Raw genomic sequence first — 16,241 nt, forward strand, 5'->3', positions numbered from 1 at the left:
GCTGCTGTGTCACACATGATCCCTCTCAGTGACGCACCAGTTTCCAACTTTAATCGATTTCTAAACCCAAATAAATCTTTGTTAATGTGGACGACCACCGCTGTTCTGGGAATACAGCATAACAAAAGCACATGCCAGTATTTGGAGATTAAATGTTTTAAAAATACATTTCCCACGAGGCTATCCTGCGCTCATGATATTGCGTGTCCCCTTTACGCCCTGCTGCATTTAAATCAGCTAAAACTAAATGCACCGAGTCATGTTTATTGAGTTACTGTGGCTTTCTGCTGCTGTACATGATTTAATTTCAACAGGCCTTTCTGCTGGGGATGTTTCATACATGTCTGCTCCACTTCACTCTGACGGCAGAGGGACTTGATCACTCATGGCACGCGTTTCGCTGTGCAGTGGAGAACCTTGTTTACATGGATCTGAACACTGTAGAAACATTTCAGACATAAAATAATGGAAACAATTATCAATGCTTGAAAATATCGATGAGTTATATTAGCCATTCTGTGAAAAAGGAACAATTTGAATGTCGTGTCCCATATCAGTTTATCTGGAATTCACTCAACCTAAATGTAATCGCATTTTACAGCTGCTAAAAGAAAATAAACCAAAACAGAATTTGCATTTTAACTTTCCTTTAGGCAGGGCTGTATTTAACCGCTCTGGTAAAGGATCTGCTCCAATTAGTTTTCAGTCTACTACATTTTAAATAATTACCAACTAAAACATCACCGGACCTAAAATGATGATGATAAATGTCTTCTGCTGCTCACCCTGCAGCCATTAAAAAGACAAAGCAGAAGATTGGATCACAACGCGGCAGCAGCAGCAGGATTAATATCAGTGTCACACCAATCAGCCTGCTGGTGACACAAATTACCCAGTTCCACCTCGACTGGTTCTGACTGGTGAGTTATGTACATTTTCTTTTTCTTTTCGCTAAAATGGTCAAACTTGAAAACACTCATTTTTATTGGTAAATAAACATACAATCAAACATCATGACCTTCGGGACAACGTTCTTTTTAAACTTTAGAATCAGTTGCTTTCAGAGACGTATGCTGCGATTTATTCTTGGGGACAATCTTCTAATTCCTGCTTTCTTTTGTTGGAATCCGTTTCTATATGCCGCAGTTCTCAGAAAAAAATTAACATAAATAGTTAACACAGGAAGAAAGCCCAAATGAGAGTATATATATATATATATATTTTAAACTGGCATAAAAGCATCATAAACGTCCCAGTCCGTCTCCGTCTCCATTGTGACCTTGTGTGACTTTGTCTGCTCCAGTCTGTGGTCCAGGTGGTGTCAGCAGCAGTTCCTTCCCTGACGGCGCCGACTGTGGATGAACATATGGCCGTCTCGCCAACTGTCACTGAAATATGTCAGATGGGCAAGAACCTCACCGTGAGCCAAACCCGGATCAGATCAGCTCGATTACCTCATGCTGACGAAGTGCCTGACTGTGGAATAACAAAATGAATTTTGCAAATGAGGGGGAGGGGATAATCAAACGAGGTTGTCATGAAGGATTTTTCTTATATGAATACAAAAAAAAAGCTCAGCTTATATTTAAAGATTATTTAGCTTCAGTTTTTTGCTTTTTTTTGACATACACAGAGACCTGATTCTTTATTATGCTCTCTTCTCTTCAGGTCACCACACAGGTTTTCTTCAAATCATTTTCATGTAAATACTTTGATTTGGTCATATGCTTAAGATCATATTTCTGCTTCAAGACCCAGTGGCTAACCAGTAGTATAATCTCCCTAGGAGAGTTTATGAATAATCAGCTCGTTTTCTGAGATGTATGCATTACTTGTATAAAGGGGGTTTCCCCTTCTCAGTAAAACTATTTGAAGTTAAGGTTGGCTTTTTCCAAAATGGCGTCTTATTCATGTTAGTCTCCTGTAATATCAGACAAATTGTTTTAAATATTGAATGCAGTGAAAATAAATTGAGAAGGGCACTATATTCAAGGGTATCTATGTGTCATTTTTAAAGCTGTAGAAGTAAATACTATATAAGAGAAATATGAGCAAGTTTTTATACTCTTTGTTGGCAACCTGATGAAGTATTAATCCCATTAGAAGATCATATAAGACTATAAATTTTGCATAAGCCAACTCAGAGGTCGACATATTTAGTACGTCAGGTTTTATGGCTGTTCCATCAGCTGGTTGACTCATATTACTTTGACTCATTAGACAACATAATTGATGCTGTCAAGCCCAGATGTGTTTTTGACCGACATCCAATCCAGTTAAAAATTACCAACGATCAAAATCTTTATTTTTGCCATCCCCGACTATTCGCCGTCTCGCAATAATCTCCCTCGTCTGATACGGTGCAACAGGACCAAAGATTCATACCATCGGTAGCCTAAACTCTAACCTATCCAACCCGTAAATTAGTTTCTCAGTCAGCCCAGAGTCGCATCGGAGTCTAGACAGTAGGAAAGCAGCATCCCTCTAGTCAACAAGATGCTGCAGAGTGCGTGTTGCTCAAAGCCACTTCAGATTTAACAGCTCCAGACAAAATGAGTCTCGTAAACAAAGACAATGGCACGACGATTAACTGGAGGCCTCAGACTATTTTCTGCACTGCAGCCTTGCCCTGTTTAATCTGACTGAAGCAGTACAGACAGACAAAATGGAGATTGGCTTCCCTCAAATGCCTTTATGGTAAATGAGCAGCAGTTTTACAGCAATTTTCTTCTATGGTTAGAGAATTAAATTTGCCAGTCCTAAGGAGATATTGTGAGAGTGATAGTAGTACAAGATGGTGTGAAATGGCATCCGACAATGTGACATCTTTTTACACACGAAGAAGATAAGGAGATTCAGAGCAGCAACATGAGCCTTCAGATTTAAAATGGAATCAAAAAAAAGACTAAAATCATCGACTTTAAAGCAGACTTGTTGCCGTTTCGGATGCATGTAACCATCTTCAAACTACAGGCATCGTTTCTTCTGTCTGATAAGAGCTTTTTGCACTCTGCATAGAAGTAGAGGGCTTCTAAAAGTAATCCTTTATTGTGTAAAATAATACACCAACAAGTATACTTCTCCCTGTTACCTTATTAAGATTCTCCATTTGATTGCGATACCTTTTCATTGGTTCTGAAATCCACATCAAACTCACACATTGAGTGTTGAATTGAATATGACTTAATTGTTTATTTTCCTCAGTGTGTGATTTCAAGTTTTTATATCTAAAATGACAACCCTTCTACAATAAAAAAATCCCTGCATTATTCAGTTTTTGGTAACACTTTATTTGACGGGATGTGAATAAGAGTGTCATGACATCGTCATAAACATGACATGAACATGAGTAAGTCTTCATTAATACTTATGACTGTTGTCATAAAGTGTCATTCGGTAAATCAGGACACTTTTAACACAAAGTTGACATTATTCTAAATGTCTTTGTCATGACAACTTGACATTAACCAAGAAATCATAATCTGACATAAATTTGTTATAGAAGTATTACCGATTAAACTTTAGCTTTATCAACATAAAGCTACATAATTTTTAAAGTTTTAATCAGTAATACTTTTATAACAAATTTATTACCCAGTTTTCTTATAAGAATAAAACACTTAGTTCAACAAAGTCCTTTTCTCCAGTTTATGAGCAGCACAGCTATGCCTTTATGTGGTTCGACTGGCAACACAAGCCTGCTGAAACACTGACTTCACATCCTGGCTTCCATGTGAAGATCCGATCGGTAGTTCTTCTTGTGTGTAGAAACAGCTCCGCACTCTTTGATTTTTGCCAGTAAAGAGGTGAAAACATTCAATTTCATAGCCTAACAAAAGCAGGTTCAATAAAGGGGACGATCTAACACTCGTCGGAAGGAAGACAACCCGGTCTTTGCTGGCAAATGACATAAAAATAATAAAATTACCTGGGACAAGGGAATTATGATGAAAGAGCCCCCGCCGGCACTTTCCGTGACGACTGCCAGAAACTTGGAGTTGACGGCACAGAAGTGGTTGTCATGGACGTTCTTGGTGATGGGGATGCCATCAAAGCAGTGCTCCCGGTTCGCTACTTTGCCATAAACATTTCGAAACTTGGAGCTTCGGTAGGTCGGACGCCATGACATCTAGAAGGGAAGAAGAAACGACAAACATAAATACTTTGATTTTCTTTAGAGATGCATCGATTCCAGTTTTCTGGCTTATCGCTGATTACCAATCTTTTAAAAAGCCTGACCTGCCGATTCCGATTTCGGCCAATACCCAACTTTTCATCTGAGACGGCGCTAAATATAGCAAGGAAGTCGTTGTCTTGGCAACAGTTGGGTGACTATTGTTAACTGCAAACTTGCAAAAATGACCTAGTGGACTAGTCTGTCAGTCAAACCTCTCTCATGGAAGAGCAGAAGAGGACAGCGGTCAATTTTTAGACGTATGCTGAGGTAGGGAAGATCGGGGGATAAGATCAGCTTTGTATCGGCCGGTCACCGATCTCCCAAAATCGAGGAAATCTTCTCAGATAAATCATCAGGCTGATAAATTGGAGCACCCCTAACTTTCTTCCTCGTTTGTGTGGCAAGCACTTGGAAAGCTTAGCAAAGCCACACAGAGGAAATATTTCTTTTTATTTTGTGCAAAACAGTAAAATCAAGACAATCAATTTGGAGTTTCAGTAAAGTAAGCAGAGCCGAAAGCTAACATTGCTTTAGGGCAGATTCATGTGCCCAGTCACGAACAGCCCATTCATTCTCCAGACCCTAATTTGTCTAAGAATCCATGATAAGATTTGAAAATTGAAGGTTGTAGACGCTCTGTCTCCAATCTCCCCATGCAGGTTTGCAAAAATATATTGGAGAAAATGCGAGCCTCCAGATTTGCAAAGCTGGTAGAAATGTACTCAAAGATGTGAAGCAAAAGAAGATTCCATAAAGTATGAAGGGGCTGAATAAAAAGGCCCTCAGTCAGATTTTAATCAGGAAAAATGTTGTGCTTGTAAATAAAAATAACATTTCTTCCACTGAATCAATAATGCCTTACTTAGTGCTGGTCAATCCTATAAAACCCCAACAAAATTTGAACATTGTTGGTTGTAACATGTCGAACTGTAAAAAGGTCTCAGCAAATTTGAATACTTTTTGCAAATATTATATGGCTCTATTTCACCTCATTGAATAAGTGGACTATTTTTGTAACCTAAACATAAAAATTGAAATGAAACACGACAAAACTAGAAAAATAAAACAAATCGGCTTGCATCGAAACAGATCCTGTCCCTACATATTTTGAGGCTCGGGATGTTGTAGGCAGAGATAGAATCGGCTATTTTCACATTCACATTCTGTAAAGTCACTGGCACAGGCTGGGCTGGCCCATCTGTGCAGACGTGATAGCAGTCACACATGCAGTGCTGGGAAATTATCCAAACTTCTGATGGGTGAGAGACTCTTGAAAGGTGAAAACTGCTTTGACAATGTTTTTGTGTTCAATGCACAGGAAAGGAAAATCTACTGACCATCAAGTCGAATAAATAAATTACAAAATAAGGAAAGAAGAAGAAGAACAACAACAACAAAAAGCTCCAATCAGCACAACACAATGCATTTTGTCTTTGGGCAACATGTACAAGAGAAAAGCAGCATCTGTTTACAGCTTGGAACCAAGAAAGAGAATTGCTTTTATTTGACTCAGGAGGCACTTTTTGGTTTTCGTTGCCACATCAATGCCCTGGTGGAGCTCTTGATGTTTAGAATGAGCTAGTTCAGCCGCAGGGCACTGATGCTAACTCTTAAACCGTTTTGTTCAGAAACTGGGAGGAGGGGGGACTCTTACTGGTGCATTTCATCGCATTTTGATCAATTTTCTGAAACAGGATGCGTGAGCATGCAAAGGGAACTGCAGGCGGAGGATTTATTGCTCTCGTCAGATCAGTGGCAGCGATGCCGGATGACATCAGGCGATCTTCTATTCAGCATTGTTCTACAGATAAGGGGGCTAGCTTCTGGTGGTGGAGGGAGGGGAGCAAGCATGCAAATAGAAACATCCTCTAACCACGCTGCTGTTGTCTTCTCATTCTCTTAGCAGAAAAGAAGAATTGGCCTCAAGCTGACAGCACAAGAGGCTGCCATGGCATTGCTTTTCCTTCAGCCAAATATGTGGACTACTTTCAAGTTAAAGCCAAACACAAATATTTGCAATGTAATGCAAGTCTGGAGGGATTTTTATTTTTTTTTCTGCACTTATAGTTTATAATACACAGTAAGTTTGATTCGATTACATATAACAAATGTACTTTTTTTTTTAAGTTGGAGCTCTATTCTCTCTTAAGTGTATAACCCTATTTTTCATTTTAACAACTGATTTGTGTTCTAAGCACGCGCGCGCACACACGCAAACACACGCGCACACACACGCACACACTTGAGCCACAAAGCAGAGCTCTCAGTTAGTGAATGTCGGTCACATGCATAAAAGAGTCGTGTTGACTTGAAGTCACTTTTGCGTTTTGATCCTTTCAGAAATCACAACCATGCTCTTTTCATAAATAACTTCATTAATAATGTGCCCACCCACCAAGACTGTAAATAAAAATTAAATGTGTTGAAATGTTTGAAATTTATTTATTTATTTATTTATTTTTTGTACATTTAAACCTGAGAAAAATCCATTTTGCTGCTGGATTCTGCTCCGAGCAGCTGAAAAACTTCTCTCTGACTCATCAAATTAAAGATACCAATCGTGTTATCTATTGCTGATAAGATAAGGACTGGTTATAACATTTCAACAGAACCTCACTTCAAAAACTGAACCATAACCTTACCTTTGACCTTTGAGTCTCTGAGGCACAGAAACATTGAACTGGATGTTTGGGGAGTGCATTTTTTAATCAGCAGTCAGTCACAATGATGCAGCTTGATCCCAATTTATTAGCTGAATCTACAGGACAATTTCTAAGCTAATAAAAATAGTATTGGCACCAATATAATGGCTCCCAAGGAGCTGTCAGCTGAAATAATGTTAACTACAAGATTGTACATCAAGTCTTAGCTAAATGTTTTCCTGTTTTCGTTTTGTTTCTTTTAGATACAACATTCAGATATTGTTCAAGCTTTCGACCATAAGGTGTTATGATCAGGCTGTAAATTAAATGCTGAAAAAGAAGCTTTTGTCTAAGGAAAAACTCCAAGTTTAAAAAACTATGTATGGTTTAAAAATAGAGTACTGAATATCTAGTAATTAGCATAACATTCAGAAAAAAAAAAACATGCTCTCTAAAGTGGTTCTTAAATTTCTAGCACTTCTCTATTTTTTTGCTTTTGGTGGTCACTTTAAGGACATAAACATCTCATCCCATCCTGATATAGAGTATCTGATCTGGACCTTTGTTTGCGTTAGCAGCATAATGGCAGCTTGCTAAGGAATTAATGAAGAACAGAAGAGCAGCAGAAATTAGCCTCGGGGATGGTTGGAGGAGACGGACAGAGCAGACTCGCCTGCTTTGAGCTCTCTCTCTCTCTCTCTCTCTCTTTTACAAGGATGCTCATTCATTGGTCACTGGCTTCTGGCACACAGAGCACTTCTGTCTGACTGTGTCTTCCCTATCTCACGAGGACTTACAGCAGAGGAGGCACAAAAACAGATCATGAGCGATGGCATGCAAGACTTAAAAACACAGGCGAGATGAATCTGCATCCACCCCATCACAAGATTTCTGACTTGTGAGCTTCCAGCTCAGCCTGGGGCCTTTTTTAGCTCTGCTGACAGTTTCCCCCCTTTTGAATGTTTTCTCCACAGGCTGGATGTTGCACCCTGCTGGGGTTTTTTTTGTTTGTCGAAACCTCTCATTTTTGAAATCACTAAAGCTTCTGAAAGCACCACCTTACCTTCCCCTTGTCCTGACAGTGGCTCTTCTGTCTTTGTATCCTTGTCAGATTGCAAATATCCGCCCTCCTTCCAAAATGAGCAGCTCAGATCTCCACTCTTCCTTCCTGCCTCGCAAATGTACGCAGACGGCCTGCGTCTGCCTCGTACTCTCTCATGTTTTTCTCCCCCCTCCTCCCCGCTCTCTCTAAACTCTTCCCACCCTCTTCTCCTCCTACTAGTGCTGATAGCTGCAGGGCACGCACCCCCTCATTCTTCCTCTCAGCCCTCTCTCCCATCCTGCCACTCAGTCGTCTCTCTCTGTCTCCAGCTCAAGCAGCAGCAGCTCTGTAGTAGTAGCCATTCATCCTCTTCCCTCTCCCACCCCCCGCTGCGTGTTTCAAATCACAAGGCCTTCCTGGCTGACTTCCAGGAACACTCTTGGTTTTTCGGCTCACTTTCTCTCTGTGAAAGCCTGAGCTAGACTTTCCAACTATTTCCACCACTGATATGATTCTTGTATAAATCTAGTAACAACAGATGTGATCTCCTGTTGACCTTGGTGGGAACGACATGAGTGCAAAAAGCAGAATTACGGAGTCATATATTTTAAATTGATCAAAGATGATGATAGCTACTAAATGTGGAATGAAACGGGTTGATTGATGTACAACACAATGTTGAAGTTTTTCCCTTATCCTTATTTCATGTATTTTGCTACCAAGAAGTCAAACTTTACTTTCAAAATTGGTCTTGATCAATATTTCTTCCTGGCTTTTTAGAAATCTGTGAAGCTTTTTCGGCTCATTTATCAATTATGACAGCATATTTATTTGTTAAATTAATAAATAAGAAACTGGAGGAAAAAAAAGTGTGAAGATCTTATTTCAATTTCCAAACATGTTTCCTAGAAAGAGGAAACAAGAAAAAGCAAACCAGCAGAGTTTTGGGAAGTAAAGGATGAATTATCTTTCAGGTTATTATCGGCTTTATGCAAAAGTCTCAGCTAATTACGATACTGAAACGTGTTTCTTATGTTTACTTGCATGAAAATATTTATTTATAATCAGCAGTTTTTAGTTTATCTTCACTTCTAGCAGTTGTTGTCAAGAGTCTTAACCTATTTAATCAATGTTTGAAACATGGAAACATTTTAGCTGTTATTTACGAATTTCATTTAAAAATAAAATATTTCACTACAAGACAGTGAAACGTAACTCTGCTAATTTGTTTTCTCATAATTAAAAAGTGGAGTTAATCACATGAATGCATGGAATTGTAAACTCAGTTATAATAGCAAGTTTTTAGGAGCCATCCAACATAAATAAAAGAGGCTGAAAGAAACAACAACATGTAAATAAACATGTTATTTGTTGGCTTAATTATAAGCAAACTAATAAATCCAAGTAACTTTGGTCTGGTCGAGACAAATTAGGGTGTCGTCCGATGTAAAAAGGTGATTTCAAAGGGAATTTTAGCCAAATTATATTAAAAAATATATCCATTTACACACAACTTATGCATCCTAAACACGTCACCGCAAAAAGTCCTATTTAAAAAAGTTAAACTGAAGTCTGCTGTGTGACTCATTGTCTTCCCCGACTTAAACTCTCCACTCAGAACCAACAAAGAAGCTTCTGGAAATGCCCCAGACCTCCTGCTCGGTCGGGTCGGGTCGATACGCTGAGGCAGGTGTTGTAGTGAGCACTGCGTCCCGTGATGAATGTCTGAGACCGAGACGTGAATTTGGCCCGGCAGGTTGTTTTTTTAAATCTGCGTGTGTTGCACATATGGGGTGGATTTCAGCTCTGAGTCCATGTGCTGTCTGTTTGGACCAGCATCTAGTTATGCGGTAGTCATGTCTTGGAGGCAGAGCACTCCAGAGAGAAGAGCGTTTATTGGGTGTTTTTATGCGTCGCCTGAAGACGTTGCTGCTGCTGAAACACTTTACTTGTCTAGTTTAAAGCTTTTAGATCTTTATTCTGATTTCCAAACAGATCTGGTTTCTTCATCACAAAGCGAGGAAATCAAAATAGAAAATGACACGTTTAACTTCTGCAATCGGCAAAAAGTGATTTTTTATTTTTATTTTTTAACACTGCAGCAGCGGTTTCTGTACGCTCAGTGCATGTAGTCGGTTATTTCCAAGTGCACATGCTTGGTGCTGGCAGCACCAAGCATGTCCTTTATTGATAAACTATACCCAGTGTATGGTGCCATACTGACTCATTATGAATCCTGAAAAAGGGCCATTCAAACAGCAATAATACCGCTGAAAAGATCCAGTTTTTTCCCCGATAAAAATGTCCTTAATGCTGGTGCCAAAGAAGGAAGTCCAACCATCAGAGCCCGCATTCAACAGACACAAAGGAGAAATCTGCAGGGTGACTTCATGTCTTGTCACTCAGACACAGTTAAAGCCTGTCATGCCAGCATGTCATGCTCCGTCTTTTGTTGTTCTTCTCTGGATCCGACACTGTTCAGTCATTTTAATGTCTTCCCGTCTCAGCGAGGAGCAAATTTCACAAAAAAAAAAAAAAAATACAAAATAAAAAAAAATAAAAAAAATCAGTGAAATCCCATTGACTCACTTGGCCGAACAGTCACTCAGTGTGAAGTGAGCGCTCCGATTACTGACTCAAACAGGAAGTATCGCAGCTGAAAGTGCTACAGTGTTTCCTACACTGCCATGGTAATGCCTGACAGGATGTTTGTAGTTATAAAAGACAGATGAAACTAAAGAGTTATACAGCAAACTGTTACTATGAGGACAGCTAACTACTGATGCAGAAATGTCAGTCCATTTCATGTCTAGAAGCATTAAAACCTCACATTTACTCACTTCAATTCCACAACTTTATTTTTGCGTTGGTCCTTTGCATAAAATCCCTTTATGCTTGCCAAAACAACATGAATTTGACTTCTAATATTAACCTTCAAAACCCTCTACCATAGCATCATCGCTATGGTAGAAATTTAAACAATTTTCTGAGCCTTGACCGTCTTAAATTGTTCTTAAAGGTTTCGATGGTTTTAGATCTTCCAGAAGAATCTACACAAAAGAGTCTATTGTGACCTTTGGATAATCATGTTACTCTGCAAAAGCAGCAAACCAAACCAAACCAACGCTGCCAGAAGATGTGAAGAGCTGCAGGTGTTGCTCAGGATGTTCTCACTATAATGCGTGTTAACGAGTCTTTAAGATAGCATGTTACTCTGCATATTTTATTGTCTATTCTCGTTTAATTTATCTTAACCCATGCTAGTTAGTTGTAGTTTTAGTTTAGTTATAATTAGATGAGGTGCCTATAAGTGCCCTCACAGCAATGCATGAAAAAAAAAGAACGTGAGATAATTGACCTAGCAGGACCAAATGAATATCTCCATCTGGTGTTTTGTTGAATTTTCCAGATGGCTAGCTCAGGAATGTTGGAAAAGTAATAATTTATTTGACTCTGTATGAAATTCAATCTGCTGGAAGGAGAAGTCAGAGCCACTTAAACATTTCCAGCTTTGAATACTGGATTGATTTGAATATATTACAGTGTCAACACCAAAAAAAAAAAAAAAAAAAAAAGAATCAATCCAACCATTTTCAAACAGCTCAAAATGAAATGGAGAATGTTTCCAAGAGTCTGCTCTGTATGAATTTTTGGAGAGTCTATCTCTGATCTTCAGATGCTTTGGTGTTCACAGTGGATGCATAAAGCTCAGCTAAGAGCAGCTCTTAGAAGCCAAGCCCATTAAGCAGCTGCAAAGCAAAAAAAAGTACAGGAAACAGAAACTGCTGAAAGGCACTTATAAGTAGATGGATGTACAGGTACAGAAGAGTGGGTGTCCTGGACTCCGTCCACCTGCTGCCGCAGGATAAAAACATAGCAGCTCTACAAACCAGCAAAATGACATGCTGGTTTGCTCTCCAGATGTGCTGATAATAGCGTTTTTCTTAAACAGAGCACACCACAGCTCATTTTCAAACACAAATGAGAGACATCTTCTTTCTTCTGCCTTCAAAAGGTCATTCAACCAAAAGCCAAAAAGATGGTCTAAATTAATAATATCCCATGTGTTTGCTGCCCGTTTCCCCCCCCCGAGGAGCTTCTGGCTGTGCTTTTTGGAGCATAATGATGCAAGCTGGGCTTCACACCCGGACTGACCGAGGGAGGGTTAGAGACACGAGGTGAAAGAGATGTCCAGGGGGAAGACATGAAACATGAACAAAAAGACAGAGAAACGCCAACCAAAGGAGACCATGCCACTTCAGGTTGGAGATAAGAAAGGAGGGAAAAATACAGGAGGAGGAGGAGGAGGTAGGACTGTTGATTGATGAAATATTTAAAAGGGAAAAAGGCAGACAGAATGGAGGAGCAGAGGGAGATCTTAGCAGACAGATTAGCCCCCACTGTCAGACCACCTGGCTGCTCTGCAGATCTGCACACAAAGGCTGCTTAAAACTGAGTTAGATTAATATTGATTTCCAGAGTCGTCTCAAAAAAAAAGGTCAAATTTTGCCTCGACTTTATAATTTTAGCACCTGATTGCATTTAATCCACTAAAATTCATTAGATATCGCTCGTTTATGTATATTATTTATAGAGACAACCTAGACGCAAGTTCATTTACTTCACTTCTCAGTCGCATCAGCTGCAAAATCAAATCAGTTTTTCACAGACAGATGATGAAGAGGGAGATGGAGGAGTTCTTTGATCAGATTACAGAAATCCATCACTAAAGTGAGACCACAGGAAAGGTCCAGGAATGAATACGCAGTCAGTGGCTTCAGGTTTCAGAGTTTTGTTGGGTTTTGTTTCCAGATATTGCATTCAGTAATTGCTGATAGAGCATGACTGCTTAGAGGTTCTTAGATCATTGATCTTTTGATGCAGACGATGGCCGGCAGACTGAGGTGCTGTTGTTGGATTAGCTGGTTTCTCTAAGATGCTTGAGAGCCTCTTCACATGGTGGACTCTAAAAGAGCTTCATGTTTTACTACTGCTTAGAAACTACTTTAAATGTCCACTAAAATTGTGTAAAAGTCAGCTTATTGGGTTTTCTTCACCAAACTGGTGCCAGTGCTGGGCTTTGGTTTTTATTTGTGTTCGCACTTTCATTGTTCAAATGTTTGAAAAGTCTTGATAGATCTGGTTCATTAATATTATTTTTAGGATGTTGACAATTTTATTTTATTTTTTTAAACTTTATTCTTAAGATCTATTTCATGTACGTTTGCATTTATTCCTCCCAGAATATCAGACGTTTCCCCTTTTGATTCCAGATCATTTTAGATCTTGCTGAACTCCGTCATTTTTTCACCTTCCCTTTGTTTACCTATTTGCCTTCTCCCAGCTGCCACATGGCAGTGGCAGCTGGGAGTATCAACAGCAAGGTTGATACTGGGTTAGCTTTAATTTCAGATTAGTATTGAGGATATAAATGAGTTAGACATTTAAAGTCCAGATATCACACTTTTAAATCCTTCCTCTTCATATGTGAATCATTCATTTGTGGTCGCTGTAGAGCAGAACTTCAATGTTTTGGTCTGAATTCCTTGTCATTGTGGCCTCTTGTTTGCCCCTGTTCTGAGGCGCATTTTGGAGAAACTCATGTCAATGCGTTTTTATAAAAATATGAATGATGCATTTCATGACCCCGTCCCCCTCCAGGACAAAAAGAAGTGGATTTTGCATGAGGAGAAGCGTCATGATTTCTGTTGTCAAAAGTCAATATCTTCTCCGACAAAGCTCTAAATTGACTGAAAATAGCAGAACATACTGTAAAAAACAGGCCCAGGAGAAATACTACAACGTGGGAAACCTAAAACAGTTGGACAAATCTTCATTTGATGTTGACTGCAATGAACAAATCACTCGCCGTTTCACAAGCCTGAGAAACAGCGACTTGTTGGTCCAAATTGGATGAGACACAAAGCTTTGAAGCCCAAGAATGTAGATCCTCGGTGTGCCAGGTGAACTTTCTCAGCTGTATCAGTAAGCAGACGGACTCGGCCCCTTGTGGTTTCTCAAACCTTTTGGCTCTTTAGCAGATAAGAGTTGGAGATGAAAAAGGACAGCTCAGTGCCAGACGATCTCAAGAGCCAAACACTTTCCATTCCTGACAGCTTACTGTTTGAACCCTGATGAAAAGAATCATTTACATTACTGTGAAGCAGAAACTCCGATTATGTTGTCAAAATTTAAGGAGACAGGATTTAATTAAAAAAAAAAAAAAAAAAAAGGGGGAATTCAAATAAAAGGTTTTGTTGATTAGTGAGGAAAACATCTTTAAGGGTAGCTTTCCCATTTGTAGGTGAAGGTTGTTTTGAAGTCAACCTAACTCAAAGGAGCTGCTCTTCTGAAGAGTTCCTTACATTAAATAAACCATCAGGCTCAAGTATGGATTCTGCTGTTATTTAGATTTAACAAAAAAGTTTGGAAAGAACCTTTCAAAAGACAATGCAGCTTATAAAAACAGGGCAGATTTGCTTTGGGACTCTCACTCAGCTGCCAGTCTGCTTTATTGATCCATCAGTTGCATGTCCACCATTTGTATAGAGCTACGATCGGCTGTGTGTCCCAGTTTAAAGGGCAGATGTAAAACTCAGACCTATTTTTCCTATCCTCTATGGAGGCAGATATTTAATTTAGCCCATATCTCTGTAACAGAGGCTTTACTGGCACCATTTAGTCCCAATTGAATTAGCTAATTTCCAGTGTCAGACTTTGGCTCATTGTATTATCTGTGCCATCCTCATTTCATATTATTTTTGTTATTTTGCTTTAAACATGATTGAGATCTGACTTTTCAAGCTAATTAGAAAAAAAAGAAACATCATTTTCATACATTGTCTTGTCGAGGGTGTTATTTATTGAGATACACAATGCCTTTGAAAACTTATTTAAATTTTTTTTTAAAAAAGGAACCAATCTATGATTAATAGGATGTAGTCCCACCTTTGAAGCATTTACTGGGAGTGAAAAAGGGTTTGCTGCTAGAGTTACTGCAAGAAACTCCAGTGTTTCTCCAAGGCTACTTTCCAGTCACGGTCCCAGTCTACAATGTGAGTAAGCGCAAATGCATATGGTGCATGAGAGTACGTGTTATATTCTTCACTTTCTACTTTGAAGCTTTCAGCAGAACATCTATGCAGAAAAATGAGCTAGCTTTTCGGCAAGCAACCAGGAATCCTTTTATCCGCGGCGAAGACGGTGAAAGCTGAAGTAAAGACACAGCTGGCTCTCAGCTGGTGACTCCATCTTGTAAGCAACAAAGAAAGGAAGATGCATACCATAATTCAAAATTTGGACTCTATAGGGTCTTTGCATGGAGATGTTATTCTCCACATTAGAAACCAGCACAAGACTAAAATGTGGTTTATTTTAAAGTATTGAGTCTAATGCAAACTAAGTGAGAGGGTATTGGTGTCTATTGAAAACAGTGTAACTACAAGTGTACCTGACTTTGACTAGTCAACACTGTGGATGGGTGAGAGTATTTAATAACAGCTAAAGTGTCCAAAAAGACTGACTTCAGCCAATCAGATTAAGTCAGTTGGACAGGATCGGTAAAAGATCTGCTAGATTTGAACCATAACATCTCCAGGCGTTAAATCATTTTTAGACAAGACATGAATCTCATGTTAACCCTTTACATGGATATCTGCTTGAGTACAGACATGAAGCACTGCAGATCTATGATTGGTTGAATGTAAAAGAAAAGCTTTAAGTGGTTAACAAAATCTTAAGAAAATCAAAACAAGATGAATTTCATAGTGTAGAAGTATTTGCACAAACATAGAAATCTAAAGCATTTACCGCCATTTAATGACTTCATGTCTTGCGATTAAGTTTCTATTGTACTAACAAAAAGAAACCTCTAAAACAAAAATACAAGAAAAAGAAATTCACATCATGATGCATTAGAGCACAAAGGCCTCACGAGACAAACAAGATTTGTGGCTGGAGCTAAAAATGCGTGGCTAGTCAAGGGGAATGTGTGAAATTTATTCATACAAATAATCTCTCAATATTCTGGTATTCAGCTTCTGCAACTAATTTTGGTCATTCCAACTGACCTAAAACAGAAAGCAGATCTTGATTTAAAATCACTGACAAAAAGCTAATGTGTTCATCCAGTGCATGTAAATATCTGGCTTTGGGTTTATGTATCCCCGTAGCCTGCATGATCAATGTGTTCAATGACGAGCATTTTCTCATCACAGTTTCACAAAGCCATGCTGCTCCACAAAGCAGCTGGAGGAAATAACTGCAAACACCACTGTAGTTAGAAGAATGTGCAGCTAAAACAGCACAACACAAGCATCTCAATGACCAAGTTGAAGCTGTGTTGTCGTTTTTTTTTTTTTTACATTACAGTTTTTTCCCC

General features: G+C 39.0%; 1 protein-coding gene across 8 annotated transcripts in view; it reads right to left on the reverse strand.

The window, feature by feature from the left end:
• The window catches only part of coro2ba (coronin, actin binding protein, 2Ba), a 38,846-nt gene that overhangs the window by 10,529 nt on the left and 12,076 nt on the right, over positions 1–16,241 (reverse strand). For 7 of the 8 annotated variants that reach the window (XR_006372335.1, XM_044134037.1, XM_044134081.1 and 4 more), the window contains one exon: positions 3,929–4,129. Coding sequence is in view for 7 of the 8 variants with exons in the window: in XM_044134037.1 (XP_043989972.1) it covers positions 3,929–4,129 (201 nt within the window). In the remaining variant the exon portion in view is untranslated. Of the gene's footprint in view, positions 1–3,928; positions 4,130–7,882; positions 8,238–16,241 lie in introns of those variants that run through there. The other variant, XM_044134100.1, reaches the window with a different exon arrangement.

This window comes from Gambusia affinis, linkage group LG02 (assembly GCF_019740435.1).
Source record: "Gambusia affinis linkage group LG02, SWU_Gaff_1.0, whole genome shotgun sequence".
Taxonomy (NCBI): domain Eukaryota; kingdom Metazoa; phylum Chordata; class Actinopteri; order Cyprinodontiformes; family Poeciliidae; genus Gambusia; species Gambusia affinis.